Source organism: Rhipicephalus microplus, chromosome 2 (assembly GCF_043290135.1).
Source record: "Rhipicephalus microplus isolate Deutch F79 chromosome 2, USDA_Rmic, whole genome shotgun sequence".
In the NCBI taxonomy this organism is placed as follows: Eukaryota; Metazoa; Arthropoda; class Arachnida; order Ixodida; family Ixodidae; genus Rhipicephalus; species Rhipicephalus microplus.
In genome coordinates this window covers 269,129,254-269,146,753 of record NC_134701.1, presented here as the reverse complement: position 1 = coordinate 269,146,753, position 17,500 = coordinate 269,129,254, and the positions used below count along the sequence as shown (strand labels likewise).

Sequence of the window (17,500 nt, the reverse complement as noted above, 5' to 3'; positions counted from 1 at the left end):
TTTATATTGTCTTTCTTCTTGTACATCATTTTTTTATGGTAAGCAATAGTACAGTTGCCGTTCATAGGATACTATATGTTTTCATGGCCGATCCCCTAGAGTGAGTATGTGCCATAGATTTCAGGCTACAAACAAACAAACAAACAAACAAACAAACAAACAAACAAACAAACAAACAAGACGAAGCTTTGATAATGTGTCATTTGAAGACACACTCGTTCCACGAATCGCAGTGTGTGACGCCTGGTTGCTCGTTTATGTTCTAAAACGCTTTATTACTCATATTAACGTGATTAATTTTCTGACATCAAGCCTGCCTAAGGCCGGTTAAGAAACGAGTTCCTATCGCCGGCGTGTCTCAGTGGCAGAATACTGGGATGGCATGCAGGGGACCCGGGTTAGAATCCTATTGGGTCCTAGGGGTTTCTTTATTTACTCAGTTTCTTTTATTTCTTGCAAAAGTGGTTACGCACGCTGGTAAAGCGGTGGCGGACAACTACGGCGCCGCACGTGAGCCTTGTTCTTATCTTATAACAGCTTTTGCTATAAAACTTCGTCCACTGCGTATTGTTAGCCTAAATATAACCCCACCCCCTACTTAATGCCCCTATAAGAAAGGGGGGCTTTAAAGAAACAAACTGAATTTAAACTGAACTGAACTGAACGATAATAAGTTTGCTAATTCAAGCTGGTTCATCTTTATTTTTGGCCGTTTTCGGTAAGTTTCAATTGTCCCCTGATATTTACCGCGCCAGAGACGCTCGAACAATGCAATATACATTGGTTTGATCGTTTTGAGTTATGCAAATTCCGATAGTCAAGACAGGACGATGTCTCGTCCGATGCTTTTGTCCAACGCAGGCCGCAATTTTTAGGCTTATATGACTTTGTTTAACGCAGCGAGGAAGTCCGGATGTTCGATGGAATCGCTGGGCTGCAGTAATTAGTAGACGTCAGGAGGGCAGGAGAACAACTGAGACGAGGTAGCCAAGTCGTGCGAACCGTTCGCATTCGCGCCGTTGATCTAAAACAACGCGATCACAGAGGAAGGGTTTTGGGTGAGAGAAAACGGGCTCTGTAACATGTGGAAAGGCCCAATTATTCCTCTGCGTCGAGCGTGTTTTCAAGACAGCGCGGGGGCGCACAGCTGCCTGTAATGAGGGTGGTCTAAAGTAGACCTCTCGGAATTAGATGCACGCGCAAGTGACTCTTTTACGCGGAAGCCAAGTTCCTCTGTAAGCCTACTTCTCGGTCGCCGTGTCACTGCTTGCTCACTGGCGAGGAGGAATACAAGGGCAGCGTGCCATGAATTCACTCGTGAAAACGCTTTCTCTTCGATCATAGTACTGTGCAGGGACGCGCAGACTGCAGGGGCCTTATCATCAGTAATCGATGTCCGAGTTCGCAATAGAAACCTGGGGTGGACTGGTTGGTTGACAGCAAAGGAATTTTGTGGCGCAAACAAGACAACGACCAGAAGAGACACTCTGGAACAGGAGGAGCGCTGACTGTGAATTAGATGTTCAAGCAAATGTTGAACGAGATATTCAACTTAAACGTCAATGTGAAATATTGAGTTAGTGATCAGCATGTTTTCGTGTCTCTTTGCGTCCTTGTCTTGCTCACGTTGCGGAGTTCCTTTCCTGAGTGGAAAGTTTTCGGCACTCGTATGCGAACCTGCCCCACAACCCCTGCGTTTGTATACCATTTTGTTTCTTTGTTTTTGAACCTGACTTCATATCTACATATTTTAATCTTGCGAACACCACGTCCCTGTTCAATCGGGTAAGCTTCTGTGTGCGTTTTATTTTTCTCTCCTACTCACGCACCCGCATCGGGACGATGTTCTCTGTGGGGAAGGTAATGTCACGAGCGTGATGGCTTGTATTACGCCGCATCTTTTCTGACAGGATTGTATGTGCCGCTTTCAAAAAGACGATGAAGATGAGCCCTCGGAAGAAGACGAGGCGTTCGCTTTGCCAGAGAAGGAGAAGAAGGAGAAAAAGAAGCTGCACACGCTAACGTTAACGCTAACGCTAACGAAAGGTTCGTGGTGCAAGTAGCTGGTCGTGCTTGCTCTAGAGTTTTGGCCTAAGTTTGTGTAGTTGCTGAGGTTTCTTTGTCTTTGTTAGGCGTTTTCATAGGGCTTTTACAGTTAAGTAAGCGCTTTAAGCGCTGAAAAGAGCACTCAGATGCCGCTTTCTTCACATGGACCAGAGGCTTTCCTCTGGTCTGCTTCTCTTCCGCCACAGGAGATATCAGTGGATCAGTTTTTGCGCAACGGCATCCCCGCAGTTTCTGTTGCCCTCGTCCCTAGCAATGACGGCTTCATTCGGATGAAGAACCCGAAAGTGGTCCAGGCGGAGCTTAGACCTGCGACGTCTCACTTCCACAGCATCACAGAGGTCCGATAGTTTGGCAGAGGCTGTATTCTATGTTTTTCATTTGATTATTTTTGTGTTCAAGACCTACTGAAGTGCTCGAGTTTCGCGACCAATCCGGTGAGCGCATTTATTCTTTCGCATATGGCATGTGTGAAAGGTATTGTTCCCGGCATCGATGTTAACTTGACCCCGTCTGAGGTATTAGAGATGTTTGCCGTGACTGGTGCTATCTCCGTTTATAGGTGTGCGCGACTAGTAGAAAAGCAGAAGATCCCGACTGAGTCGGTAATTGTAACCTTTGCTGGAGCGAATCTCCCAAGCGAAATCAAGGCATGGCCTCTAATATACAGAGTGGAACCGCCATCGCCGCGACCATTTCAGGGTACGAAGTGCTGGCGATACGGTCACACTATTAAAAGATGCAGGCCAGAACTCAGATGCCGGGTGTGTGGTGACAATCACAATACAAATGACTGCAAAGCTAAAGAAAAGAAATGTTGTCTCTGCAACGAACAACACTGTGCAGATAGTCCTGATTGCTCAGCTAAGGCTCGAGAAATACAAATTCTTGAAATTATAGGGCGTAGGCGCTGTTCTCGACGAGAAGCCATAGAGGAAATACAGGCCAGAACTCAGGGCTATGCCAGTGTTGCAGCACGACATATCTCGGATATGAATGGGTCGATTTCCCTGTATATCGCGGAGGTCGTAGAAAAGGCTCTAGAAAAAAGCCATGGAACGACTGGCTTCTAACCTTTTTGATTCTTTATCTCAAATTCTGGCTAACCAAATGACTCGCATATTTGGTACAACGGGAGAGTCAAGCCTAGTATCCCAACATGTTGAGAGTTCACGAACAATAATTGACGGTGAATGCGAAACTGCGCCATCGTATTACCCGTCTGCAGGACCCTCTGCTATAGGCGTCCACAGCCAAAATGAGGAATTTGAAACCGCACCATCCTATTCTCCGTCTGCAGCACCCTCTGCAGTGGATATACAGAGTCAAAGTAAGGACAAAGATGCGGATACAATAGATTCAGATGACATGGATTTGGACCCTAGGTCCCTGAAGCAATCTAGATCCACTCTGTCAAGGAAAACTAACTCACCAAAACAGACAAAGAACAAAAAGTATCTGAAGCAAAAGGAGAACCTTTCAAAGAGAGATCTTTTTGAAAGAAAGCATTCTAGATAAAGCTGTAGCGGAAGCAGCTCTTTCGAAACCATGGGGTCGCTTAAGATTCTCTATCTGAATTACCGATTGAATTATTCTGCATTTACGGACTTGGTATACTTGACTTGTAAATTCGCTCCTGATAATATAGCATTAAAAGAGACATGGCTATCTGTACATAATTTGTTCCAGTTAAATAACTTCCGGTCTTTTCGACTAGACCATCCATCAAGAGGTGGAGGCCCAGCTTTCTTTATGAATAATAGAATTAGTATGAAAGTCAAACGTTCATACAAATATATGTCGCCAGAATGCAAAATTTTGGCAGTAGACATTACATTACTTAACTGCGTTCTTTAACCCTAGTTAATATGTATTTTCCGAATGGAGTTCAAAACACATGAAGTTTGGATCTAGCTACAAGGTCGTGATGTAAGGACAAAGTTTTAGTTGGAGACTTTAATTCCCACCACACGAGTTGGGGTTTTAGAACTGATCCGAGTGGAAAACGCTTGTGGGAGTGGACAATGGCCAATTACCTGACGTGCCTCAACGTCATAACCACACATTTATTCGTAATCACTCCAGGTCGGCCTTAAATTTAAGTTTTGTCAGTTTGGCTATTACTACGTCTTCTTAAACAGCGCTGGACTGTGGCACCAACAGTGACCACTTACCGATAAGTTTTGAAATCTCTTGCCCGACAACTCCATCTTGTTCAAATGTGCGAGTATTTGTAAATTACACTAAATTTAAGAACAATCTGAAGTCAGCATTGGCTTTTCACTCGGAAGAGAGCGATGATACAAAACAACTGAAGATAAACGAAGTCATTAAAAGAGCCTACAAAAGAGCGGAATGTACTGTTGAATCCAAAAAAGGGCATATAGCCGTTGGTGGAATCATGAATGTACAAGAGAGCACCGACGATGCCAGGCAGCTTGGAAGCAGCTCTTACATAATCAATCCCCCCCAAATCTGGGCTGATTATAAATTCATTGCAGTGGGCTTTAAGAGAACGGTAGCTCAAGCTACAGAAGAATATGACAGAAGACATTATGAATACCTGTCGAAACCTAAACACATAAAAGCATTGTTCCGATATATGAGAGCCCGGAAAATCTTACAATCACCAGTTAATGCAGCTTGTGATAATCTGTCGGTGCAAGAAATGACCACAGCCTTAGAGGCAATCGATAAAGGTCTGGAAAGCAGATTTACTTCAGTCGTGCCAAACAACTGGCACAAGTATACGACAAAATCGGACTTTGACGAAGTGACACAGACTGAAATATCCAACGTGATTAAACATTTACCCTCTGCGTCTCTTGGCCCAGATAGAATCACAGTACCCATTATTAAAATTCTGTTCAATTTATCGCCTAGTAACCTCGCCAATGTTATAAACTACTCCTTAAAAAAACTCATGGGTGCCGCAGGATTGGAGGATAGCAAAGGTCATTCCTATACTAAAAAATCCAGGTGTAGGATTAACAGTCGATTATATCAGACCCATCTCTTTAACATCTAACATGGTCAAACTAGTAGAGAGGGTCCTACATGGCCGAGTAAGTATCTGGATGGCAGACAATTTAGTAATAAAACCAAATAAAATCAGCTTTCGTAGTGATTTCTCTATTTGGTGTGCCCATGCTGATTTAGAGAGCCGAATACAGCTCACTCGAAAAAGAAGGCAATACGCTACTTTAGTAACGCTTGACATAGCCAAGGCGTAATACAGTGTGGAGCACTTCATTTTGTTAAATACGCTAAAGATATTGAATTTCCCACAATATTTTAATGAGTGCGTGGCAGAATTTTTAAAATCAAGAGAATCCTACTGCGTCAAGGATGGATGTTCCTCATCTAGATTTAAACAAACGCGCGAAGTTCCCCAAGAAGCAGTCCTATCTCCAGTGTTATTTATTGCTTTAATGAGCACAATCCCAACATACCAAGAAGTTACTGTCTACATTTATGTTGATGACATTGCATTCTTTGTTGCTGACTGTGATATTTACTCACTACAACTTAAATTACAAAAATATATTAACATGGTAGAAATTTGGTTGCAGTTGATTTCATTATCGTGAAATGTCAACAGAAGTGTGCTTTTGGTGTTTCCGCTTTCAGACCCAATTTCAATTTCAATTCTATATAAACAGGAACCCATCCAGCAAGTAGACTCTATAAAATATTTGGGAATCATTTATAAACTTAACTGGAGTCCACATATAGAGTACATAACTACCAAGACACAACGGAGCTCAGGCTTACTGCACAAGCTATGTAACTGGAAATATGGGTTACGGAGACACACCTTGATAATGCTGTACAAGATGTACATGTGCCCCATCATGGAATTCGGATGGATACTATTCTCGGGTGGCCCTGCTTATAAGACAAAACCTCCAGTTGTCTTGGAGCGAGAAGCTCTGCGAATGTGTCTGGAACTCCCTAGGTTTGTGGCTATCAACTTACTGTACCAGGAAGCGCGCCTGCCTACACTACTTTGCCGATTTCGCATTTTGACGGTACAAGCATTTTTAAAATTTTATAGCTTACCGGCAGGAAGATCTCAATATGCTTTTATCACAAACACAGACGCCTTCTTTTTTGCTCATTGGCCACGGTTTCACACATCGCAGATAATGTTTGTACAAAAGAACCTACAAAGTATAAATGTGGACATTACAAATGTAATTGAGACTAATGACTCGAATAGTCATGTTATTATTGAATATGATGATGTTTTCCCCAAAACGCCAAGTTACAATCTCTCAAATTTTTAAATAACGTGTTACTAGATTACTTGTAGCAAGCAGAAACTAAAAATCTAATAGCCACAGATGCTTCAGTAAATAATCAAAAGGCAGGTGTAGGCATTGCCTCTGATTCGCTTGACTGGTCCTTCTCAGTGAGACTGCCTGATTTTACTCCTGTTTTTGAAGCAGAGTTCGTGGCGATTATTTTAGCTCTTCGAAAACTTCCGTCAAATCAAAACAACGCAGTCATAATGACCGATTCCCTTTCAGTTTGTGCAGCTCTGACAGCTTCTGAGAACTCTGGAACTCTAACAACATTCAGAACATTTGTACCACCGCAGTCGGGGCTCTTGAAGTTACTGTGGGTTCCAGGACACTGTGGATTAAGACTAAATGAACTGGCCGATTTCTTAGCACGAGCCGCGCTTGATGGCCCAATTTTCGCCGTACTGCGAGAATTTGAACTTATTAAAGCAATAATATATTGGAAATCAGCAATCTGCACTAATATGATAAAAAAATAAATACATGGACAGAATATAACTACCTCAAGTATCCATGACGACCCCAGTGGAGTCAGTCCAAAAAGCTTGAAGTTTTAATCACAAAAATTTGATGTCCGTGCCCCCCCCCCCCCCCCCGCAGAATCTGTATCTACACAGAGCTGGTCAGACGATATCACCCCTCTGTGCATTCTGCGGAGAAATGGAATCAATTGAACATTATTTTTTGTATTGTCGCCGATACGCTATACTAAGAAAGAGACTTTTAGTTATTCCATTTCTGAAAATCGGAAACTGCACTAAACTTTGGTGCCTCAGTTTTGAGACATTGCCACAGGGATGCTTTCAATGCCGTTTGCGATTATATTCAGGCATCTAAACGTACACCTTTATGGTCTTCAATCAAATAGTTATTATTTATTACACACAAAAATTCTAAATGGTGAGGTGAAGTAAATGCAGCTGAGTAGTAATCACAACACCTGACATCTCAAAGTTTCTCAACTTGGCTTTCCCATTTTTGTTTGCTCTCTTTTTATGTGGTTTTCCTTACATTAGTCGTATTATAATACGAATGCATTACACATAGTTATAATGCTCACAGAAAAAATGCACTACGCTTTCTTGGCCAATCCACCTGAGTAGGCGTGAGCCATGAGTCCAGGAAAACGAACAAACAAACAAACAAACAAACAAACAAACAAACAAACAAACAAACAAACAAACAAACAAACAAACAAACAAACAAACAAACAAACAAACAAGCCAGTTATTACGGGTAACAAACAAACAAACAAGCCAGTGATTGGACTAGCCTGACGTTCTGCTGACTTCCAGTTACAGGTCTCTGTCACATTACATAACGCGACAATATATAGCAGGACATACGGAGGGCATACGCCCAAAAAGCGTTAATGGAAAAAGGGTGCTACACATCGTTGCTAGCAATAGCGCCTAATTTGCGTAGTTTGTTAGTGCTGAGGTCCTGAACAATCCGTGATCTTAATGAGAGCATGAGTAATTCTGTTCTAGTTACACGTGAATAGCTTCGAGAATTCGGTTCCTGTACACTCATTGATTAGACATAAAATAGAAAACAAAGCTAAACGCGTTTATCTTGAAAGGAAAACCATGCCGGCTCAGAGTTTACTGGTTTTGAGATGCCACAGGATCAAATTAATTTTTACTGATTGCATTCACTTTCGACCCATGTCAATTGTACGTAACTAGCCTTACGTAATATCAACCTTCATGGCTTCAAATTCAACAAGTCCAGCACCGCTAACGAGGCCCTGGCGTTCTCAGGCTGCCATTTGTACGCGTACATTGAATGTACGTTGCGCTAGAGAAGTATCTTTCCTTCTTTTGACATATTTAAAAATAAAAGAAAAATAATTGGAGACAGCGATTAATCCGGAAGCGTCATATACGACGTTTCGGCCAGGTAGAATGTCCTAAATGAAGCGTTATCAAATAAATACAAACTGTTTTGTGAATCACCAGCTTGTTTATCTCGTTTATACCAATAACGCAGCTTCAGATGCAATGCACGGTATCCATAGGGTGAACTTGTAAACAAGCCACAAGCTCAATCTCGAGAAAACTAACTGCTGTCATTGGCCTTGCTCGGCCCTGCCAAAACAGAAGTGACGTGAGAAACATTCTGTCGTTTTATCCAGAAATGCAAAACGGGCAAAAAATTACAGTAATGGTAAGCTCCTGAGCTATTCTAGCAACAGTATCTCGCAGAAAGTGCTTGAACGAAGAGGCCTTAAACTGTACGTTGCTTGCGCGTCATACTCTCTTCACTTTAGTCTGCTATGTTCAGGTGTGTGCGCAGCGCCCTCTCTCTAGACATCACCCGCTCCCTTCTTCTTTTCCTCCTTGTTTGTGGTCCTAAATGTTCTCGAGAATCTAAAAAAAAGACAAATAACATCAATGTCATGCGCAAAATCTCTATCTCCAAGAGGTCAACGTATGAGAGATAGAAACCGAGATGAGAGATAGAAACCAAAGAAGAAATGAACGCTCGAAAGGCTTCGCAAGGAATGGTCACAGTAACGTGTGACCTATCATTAGCAAAAACGGTCGGTGAATGGGAAGGAACCCTTACATATTAAATAAAAAAAGAACATGAACTCGCGTTCGTGTTCAGCTCGTTGGTGGAAAGGTAATCTCGTATTGTACTCCACGAAATACTTTTTGTACTGTATAAAGGGCGCGTCGTTGCACTCTAGTATATCAGAAAGATAGCGAGAGGTGTCAGACATGCTGGTAATTTGGTATGGTAATTTTGTTTGAAAAACAAAACAAAACAAGACTACTGTTCACATGAAAAACAAGAAAAAAATTCACCTGCGCTAGAATCGTTCGCGAGCCGCAAATGCTCAAGCAAACACCGATGCTGGACCTGTTATTATGAAAAGAGGCGCGGCCCAGTGACAAAAATTATAATTGAAATCGTGAACGTACACAAATGTAGGCCGAGGTTTCATTCCAATACCAAGTATTGGATGCGCGAGGACGTCCTTATGCCCTGGCTTGCTTAATGATTATCACTTTTGGTGTTTCACCAGTCAAAACCATGATATAATTATAAAGCACACTGTAGCGGAAGGCTCCGGAAATTACAACCTAAATCCAACTATATGGGTGTCTAGCTTTTCACCTCCAGTTAAATACCACCGGTGTGGTGGGAATCAAACTCGTACCCTACCGCTGAGCAGTCGAGCTCCGTAGCCTCTGTGACTCTCTGCGGCTGCTCGTTGGCTTATTTCTTTCATTGTTGTGATTAGCAACATGCAAACACTGCCTGGTAAAACATGCGCAAGCTTAGATAGTTATTCAGTTAGCCAGGAAGGTAGGTAGGCAGGTTGTTTGTGAAATAATTAGTTGGTTAGTTGATTAGTAAGTCAGTCAATCTATACGTCTTATAGTGCTATGAACCGCGGTCAAATATTTTTGTCGCGTGACCCTAGATTTTATCCTCAAGACAAAGCGTTTCGGGCCCAACATTAAAAGGAAATTCACGCATAATAATACACGATGTTAATTTCATTTACTAGAGTGAAACGTACAACAAAATGAGTATATAGACCTCCAAAAATTTGTGTTAACGTTCCTTTAATATACTCGTCCGCGTTCGCACGCTGGTGTTCATGTTGCATGACTATGACGACGGTGACATGAATTAATATGGAGATAGCGCGGCTCGCGATCGCGCTCACCACCTCGTCTCAAATGCTCAAATGTCATTTAGCTCGCGCTCATGCATAATGCAATTGTTAGCCGATTGCATTTGAGAGGGTGTGTAACTGGTAATTTGAAGGTCCCATGGAGGAATCTTGGCGTACAACAACTACGAGTGTGACTTTTAAAGAAGCTTGTGTTTGAGCTAAAGTGCAAACTCACTTCATGAATATGAAATATGTTTTCGAGAGAATGAATCTTTTTAACTAAGAGGGTAACAATGAGCTAAGTGAAAAGCGTTGGAAGCAGATCTCGAGAAGGACAACTTGTAAGTGCATACCTAAGCATTTAAGAATATTTCTCGCTATACTGTTTGCAAAGCAAGCGAGAAAGTTAACAACGTGAAGTCGCCTTATTAGAGCGCACGGCCCTTGCAGTCATAGCTAACGAAGGAAGTTTCGCGATGCGATTGCATAGTAATGCTGCTCTACAAGAACTCAAGTACAGCAGTCGTCACGCCATCATTCGAATGTTGAGTATCACGGAAAATTTTGTTTGCCCTACTATGGGTCTGGTAGAAAAGTATTTTTGAAGCTCTTGAGGTTCGGAATCTGAACTTCCTGGAAATTAAGTATTTGACTCCGCTCGTACTTGTGCAACGTGTTTGAGTTGAAACGTGACTATGGAAGCATGTTTAAAGAGCTGCGCTCTTCATAGCACATTGCAAAATTTCTAACTCTCTAATCACTCTCAACGCGAAGACAAGTTTTCTTGACGGTGTACATAAGACATGAGTTTTGTTTTGTTTGTATCGCTATGTTTTATAGCAACAGCTGAAGCTGTAACGTATTAAATGAGACTGTCATGTTATGGCGAAAGATGTTAGATTACTTACGGTTATGTAAATATCAAAACCATGCTGCAAGTTCACATCTTATTACGTCACAAATTACTCTTTAAATATGGTGAGCGACATGGTGACAATTATATAGGGTGGCAGTAAAGTCAACGCCTATACTTCGTCTCGATTCCTCTAGAAACTGATGTCCACTCTAACTGGGCCTTGTTATGCTTAGTCATGCTTGTATGAACCAAAATCAATCAATGTATTTGCATTTCTTTAGCGCTGCTTTTAAGCAGAACATTTCGATTAAAAATTAGCTCAGGGTTCATTCATGCTTTTCCTCTTACCACTACTGAAGGGAGCTAAAAAATGTAAATATGAAGTGAACTACGTGATTGAAGTGGTAATACCAAAACACCCGTTCCTTTCTGTTTCCGTCAATCGCTCACCTCTTGTGACCTGCAAGTGGTAAACAAGCCCACTAAAATATTGGTAGACCTCACGTAGAGTGGGAATCGATGATATGCGAAGGGTGAAGGAGGAAGCTTGAATTGAAACATTAAAATCAGCAAAATGTTACGAGGTGGATGTAAATTATGCCGTACATGAATTTTATATCATGGTTATCATGTTTGCACCAGTCATATACCTTCATCATCCATTCACGTCAGGTAATACCAAATTTGGTGTATGCGGAGCCAGCGAAACGACCGCGAGCGCATCATGAGCGTGGAATCTTACATGACACGCATGTCATTATTTCCACATGAGGGCCTGTCACTTATGTTCGCCCAGCAGTCATGACATACGATACCGGTTTTGTGAAATGTAATGTGAACGAAACCACCGCAGGAGAAGCAAGACCTTGACATGTAAATCAGGACACTCACGACACACATGTCATAATTTTCATGTTATGACTAGTCACTTACGCTCGTCATACAGTCACGTTATGCTGTACAAATTTTGGTATAAATCTCATTATCCGAACGGACAGGGAAGCTAAAAGTCGTAGGTGGCTAGATAGATTGATAGACAGATATGGTCAAACTCGCCGAAGTTTCTAAGAAATACTTAGCATTTAAAAACCACATTACCTTACCTTCTTACTCACCTTACGATAGAGGGACCCCATATGTAGGCAAACGCAAGCAGGATGCCCCATGATAAGAGGGAACCGATGAAGACGTAGCGATGCTTCCGGTCAAAGAGGTGTGTTGCCCGGGCGACGACGGTGTTGTGACGCGCAGTGCTGTGTGACGCCAGCTTACACTCAAATGGTGACGTGGTCATGACGCAGCTTCACACTACTTCAACCTGCACGGGAGACCCAGAGTCAAGATCAAATGAGGCCCCAATTAATTTGATAGAGTTAGAACTAGCAGCTCTAATAAAAACACTTAGTCGGATGAATAGAGCGTTCCGTTTGTAAACGTCGTTTGCCATTCCGAGGCATCTTTGATTGTGTTGGAGTTTTAAAGCTAGCACGAAGTGCAGCATTCGTATCTGCCTTTTTCGTGATGTGGAGACCATAAACATCCGATCGAATCATGACCACCAACATTACCGGTTCTACGAAATTTTCGCGTATTTTATGCTTTTTAAAGCGTGTTATTGTCGACTGTGCCCTCTGCACTCCAATTCCCATTATGTCCATCGCCTCGCTCCGCAATGTCTCTATCTCTCTCATTGCCTCTCGGTTTTTATCTTTCGCTGAGTTTCTCTCTCTCTTTCTTTCTTTCTCTCTCTCTTTCTTTCTTTATCTCGATGTTCTCTCAAAAAGTACGAGTGTACAGGGGGCCCCGTTAACTAAGCATCAGTTAGTGCGACTGTTCGATAAAGTGGCATGCACCAGAAAGCAACATGCATCGCTAAGAAAGAGCAACTGACTTTTGTACGCGAAAGCGTACCCCCTTGGTTAAATAGGCTACGACGGGGACCAGTATACCTTCTGATTAGTGCATTTCTCCCTGAAAGTTATGAAACAGAGACAATGGACTATACAAACATCTATATATGACGCTCTTTAGCGCTGACGCGGGGTCGCTGATGGCAGCAACCTGACTTGCAGTTATGGGGACGTGCGCTGTAGTGTGTTTTGTCTATATTAGAGATTTTTTTCAGAGCTGATGACATTGGAGAAGTCCTTGGGGTACTGAGTGACATGTAGTGTGGTGACTAAAAAGCAAATAGCTAAGATGTTTGTCGGAGGCAAGTGACTTCTTCAAGCAATACAAACAAAAAAACAGATACTTAAGTTTGCCCATTTTGTCATCTTTGTTACTAGATTCTGACTTGCGGTTAGCTTTAGTCATTCTTAGTTTCACACAGTTGTCAAGTTAACTTGAGTGAACAGTATCATGGCGAAAAAAAAAATTAGCGCTGCTTTGCACTAGTCTTGTCAAGTCTGAAGGAAGTGCGCAGCTGGGCATCATAATCATCATCATCATCATAATCATCATCATCATCATCATCATCATCATCATCATCAGTGGTGGTGGTGGTCTTGTCGTAATCTTCTTGCACTACAGCACACACAACGTTTCACGCCAGGATCACGTTCGCACGACCCCTGGGGAAGCCTATTGAGAACGAAGTCACGTATCGCATACGCCCTTCCTTCTGTGTAACAGCCCGCCGAGCTGCTTACGAGAGACTGAAAACACATTCTTTAGCAAAGAAGTGTGTCCTTGTTCATACACGACAATACCCACAAGGAAAAAAAATGCGTAACGCATTATCCTGAAGGATTTCCTGTCTAATCCCCGTGACCTGGACAGGCTCAATAAGGCTTACGTTTTCAGTCAAGTACGGACAACTAGAAATAATAAGCCCCAGATGAAACAAATAATAAAAAGGCTGCCTGAATCGTAGTTCTTATGACTACAAACGACCTCTTGCAATCTCGGAAAACCGATAATGTTTTTCTCTCTCCCTAACAGTGTAAACAAGGTGGCCAATTTGACGTGCTGGCTATGCTTCATCCCTAGTTTCTAGTTTTTATTTTCGTTTCACGTTTTAGTAGGTCGGCCAGTGTTTTCAGTATCGAATGATCTTTTGATCTCAAGGGAACCGAGATTCAGTTTTGTCACGCTTGCTTTTTTCCCCCTTCAAATGCCCTTAGGCTTGAGCCGTGTTGAGCGGACCGCGTTGTAGAGGTTCGCTTTCTTTGAGAAGTCGCGACTTGTCGCCCTACTTTTCCGTCCTTAAAGGGCTTCAAAGGGTGCATTGCACGGCAGGTCTCTCGTTTTGCTGCTGCTGTTCGTGGAGAAGCTTATCAGTAAGACAGGCCTGCAATAAATGCACTCCGCTGTTGATGTCATGAAAAAGAACAATAATTTAGGACCACAGGACCGGTGTATGTCCGAATGAGCATACGCATTGTTGTGAAAAATAAAGACCAAAAAGTCACCCCTGGAATTTTAAAGAATTGTGTAAACCGTGAAACTAATATTGTGAACTGACACACGGGGGCGCTGAAATAATAAGAAATAAGTGGCACTCGAGTTGGGAGGCAGAATCATTTGGAGAAAACCCAAGGACAAAGGGCGCCATTATTAGCTCTCCCACCGGCTTGCGGGTACAGCGGATATATAAACCAAGAACTTGAAAACACAAGCGTCGCACCGGCACTCGTAGGCAGAGTGGCGTTGGGAATGTTTTAGACGGCTTTAGCTAACCAAGCGATGAACCTAAATATTTAAGGGCACGAATAAAAATGTGTATCTAAGAGAGAGAGAGAGATAAATAGAGAGGAAAGGCAGGGAGGTTAACCAAGCTTGGCTCGGTTGGCTACCCTACACTTGGGGTGGGGGAAAAGGGGAATAATAGAACGAAAAGAGACAGAAAAGAAGAGGAGTAAGAAAGAGAAGCATAAATAGTCAGCTTGAAACTACACAGCACGGCCTCGCACAGTTCTTTCACAAGCGGTCGTGAAGTTTGATGTTCCTTAAAAAGTACAAGAGGACTTTCGTGGCTTTGCGCGTATGGGAAGCCGTCGGCCAAGGTCCCAGGATTTCCTCTTCTGTAAGCGGCCGTGAATCCAGCTGACAGAGCTTGGCCTCCATAATACGTCGTTCGGTCTGGTATGCTGTGTATCTAAGATTGTTTGTTAAAGTCACTTACATAGATTGTAAGTTGAACCCTTATGTAATAACCAATCATTCCTCGTGTAATGTCACTCTCTGTACCAGGTGCACATATAGAGGTGGAATTGTCTTCTGTAGATTTCTTCCAGAGGTTGGCTGTTTTCCGTGTATTTCTTTATTACCTGATTGATAGTATGAATATGTTATATTGTGGAGTAGCCTGTGCGAAATTATGCTTGTTACTTTAATTTGTTGAACTTTAATATCACCTTAATATAATAGGTATTAATTTTGTAATTAGTTTGTAGAGAACAGACAGTAAACTGATCGGCCTGTAATTTCTCAAGTCCTTGATGCATTCTTTCTTGGGAAATAATATGACGTTGGTGTTCTTTAAAGATTTTCCCGGCCACCTTTTTTCACCGTAAATGTTTTTGTTTTTGGTGAAAATAAAGTACTTTGATTGATTGATTCATTGATTGATTGATTCTGGTATACCCTTCCCGTCAAGAGACACTTCGTATATGAGGTGGTCAGTTTTTCTAAAAAAACTTTCTCGGCCATCTTTCAGTAGGTCTGTTGTTAGTTTACCCCCACCAACGGCTTTGCCTCTTTGCATTCCTTCTCGGGCTTTCCTTACTTCTCTTGTCGTTACTTATAGGATGTCGAATTCTTCTGGGCTATTGCTTCTTACAATATCATCCTAATTGTTACGTACAGCTTCGTACAGTTTCGTAGGCTTCTGTACAGCTCATGTAGAACTCCTTCACCACCTCAACTATCCTATCCATATTGGTTATCACATTGCTGTCCTTGTCCCTTTTGCGTACATCCGAACATTGGCTATGCCCAAGTTTGCCTTTGCAGCTTTAAGGCTTCTGCCGCTTTTTACAGCCTACACAATTCTCTCTATATTATACCTTCTGATCTTAGCTACCATGCACCTATTGATTAACTTTGAATGCTCCACTAGCTTTATATGTGTCAGTTGCATTTGAGTCTTTCATTGTTTGTCGCCTCTTAACGATATTTTTCGTCTCCTGGGATAGTTTGCCAGAGTCCTGTCATGTGGCTGTACCTCCGTCTTCCATTGCACGCTGTTTGATGATACTAGTAAGATTGTCGTTCAATGTGTCAACGCTAACGTCGGTTATCTCGTTTATTGCCTCGAATCTATTATGAAGCGAAACTGCGAATTCCCTTACTTTCCCTCACACCGCTAGCTCATTAATTAGCTTCTTGCGTATCAGTATATGGCATTGGTTTTTTTTAAATTATAGGTGAATGCAAGCTCTTACTGTTCTATGGTCACTGCATCGGATCTTGCCAACCACTCCCACATCACGTAAAACGCTTTGGGGTAAGTACGTGCAAAAAGTTGATACAGAACTTTATCATATATACAAAATGACACAAATTCAACGAAAAAGCCAAAGTGAATATGAAAAGCAATCGAACTAGCTTATTGTCCCAGAAGTCTTAAAAAAACTGCTCGTTGAATACACTGCGAACGGACGCATCAGGTGACGTGACAAATATAATAATCAATAAAGTAATCGCAGTACAATAACAAATTGAAGAACGAACACATGATAAGCGTAACATAAATATGCACGGCATTACTTATGAGGATTGCTATATAAAGGACGAAAACAAACAAGTAAGCAATGAAGCAAGCAAGCAAGAAAACAAACAAACAAACGAACAAAATTTTAGAAGAGATAGGCAAAATCTTAACGCCAAAATAAGGCAAGCAAAAACAGGCTAATCTTGTTCCGTGTAAGACGAACGCTTTACGTTGCATTTCATTTTCTTGTGAGTGGATATTTGTGGACCAGAAAGCTCGCTGCATCGACGTACACTTTAAGGCAGCACCAGTCGTCCTCAAAAGGAAGACCATTCGCGCATTCGGCTCTGCGCATTGCCACATGTGGTTGTGGAGCATTCTCTACATAGACGGAGATGCTTTTCACACTACAGTCACGCCACGGGTGAAATCTTTAAAGCATTCAATATTCAGGTAAGACAATCCAAGGCATCAGTCAGCCGTCATTAAACATATTTGGCAAAGAACTGTCACTTAAATATCTGGGTGTCTTTGAAGCAGGTAAAAGATGAGTAGTGCAATATCGGTGTGTGTGGGTGCGAATGTGCGGAACTTGTTCTTGTTGAGTATATAATCACTTTCTGATGTGATTAAGTTCTGTTCAATAGCATAACCAGTGGTGTTATACCATTTATTCTCCGTGTCTCAGTATTTAATCAAGTTTTCGACAATGTTTAGGTGTTCCAAGCGCCTTCATTTATTTCAGAAAAGACAGTACAATATTCGACTACTTGAAATACGCAAGTGAGAAGAAGCCTCCATCTCCCAAGGCACGCGGAAGAGTAGCTTCCTAAGCACTTACAACACTTAGCCCACGTACAGGGTAACGTGAATTGTGTACAGTCACGTTTTTTTTTCTCTTTTTATTTTTTAACCCATCGTTTTCCAACACGAATGTAGGGTAGCAAACTAAGAATAGTCTAGTTAAGGTCCTCGTTTTTCGT

The 17,500-nt window shown here is 42.0% G+C and overlaps 1 protein-coding gene across 1 annotated transcript in view; it reads right to left on the bottom strand.

The window, feature by feature from the left end:
- LOC142777067 (fatty acid hydroxylase domain-containing protein 2-like) overlaps window positions 1–17,500 on the bottom strand; it is a 59,436-nt gene that overhangs the window by 38,672 nt on the left and 3,264 nt on the right. Inside the window, exon 2 of the mRNA XM_075881364.1 lies at window positions 11,977–12,179. Within this exon, the coding sequence (XP_075737479.1) occupies window positions 11,977–12,155 (179 nt within the window). The 5' untranslated portion in view covers window positions 12,156–12,179. The remainder of the gene's footprint in view (window positions 1–11,976; window positions 12,180–17,500) is intronic.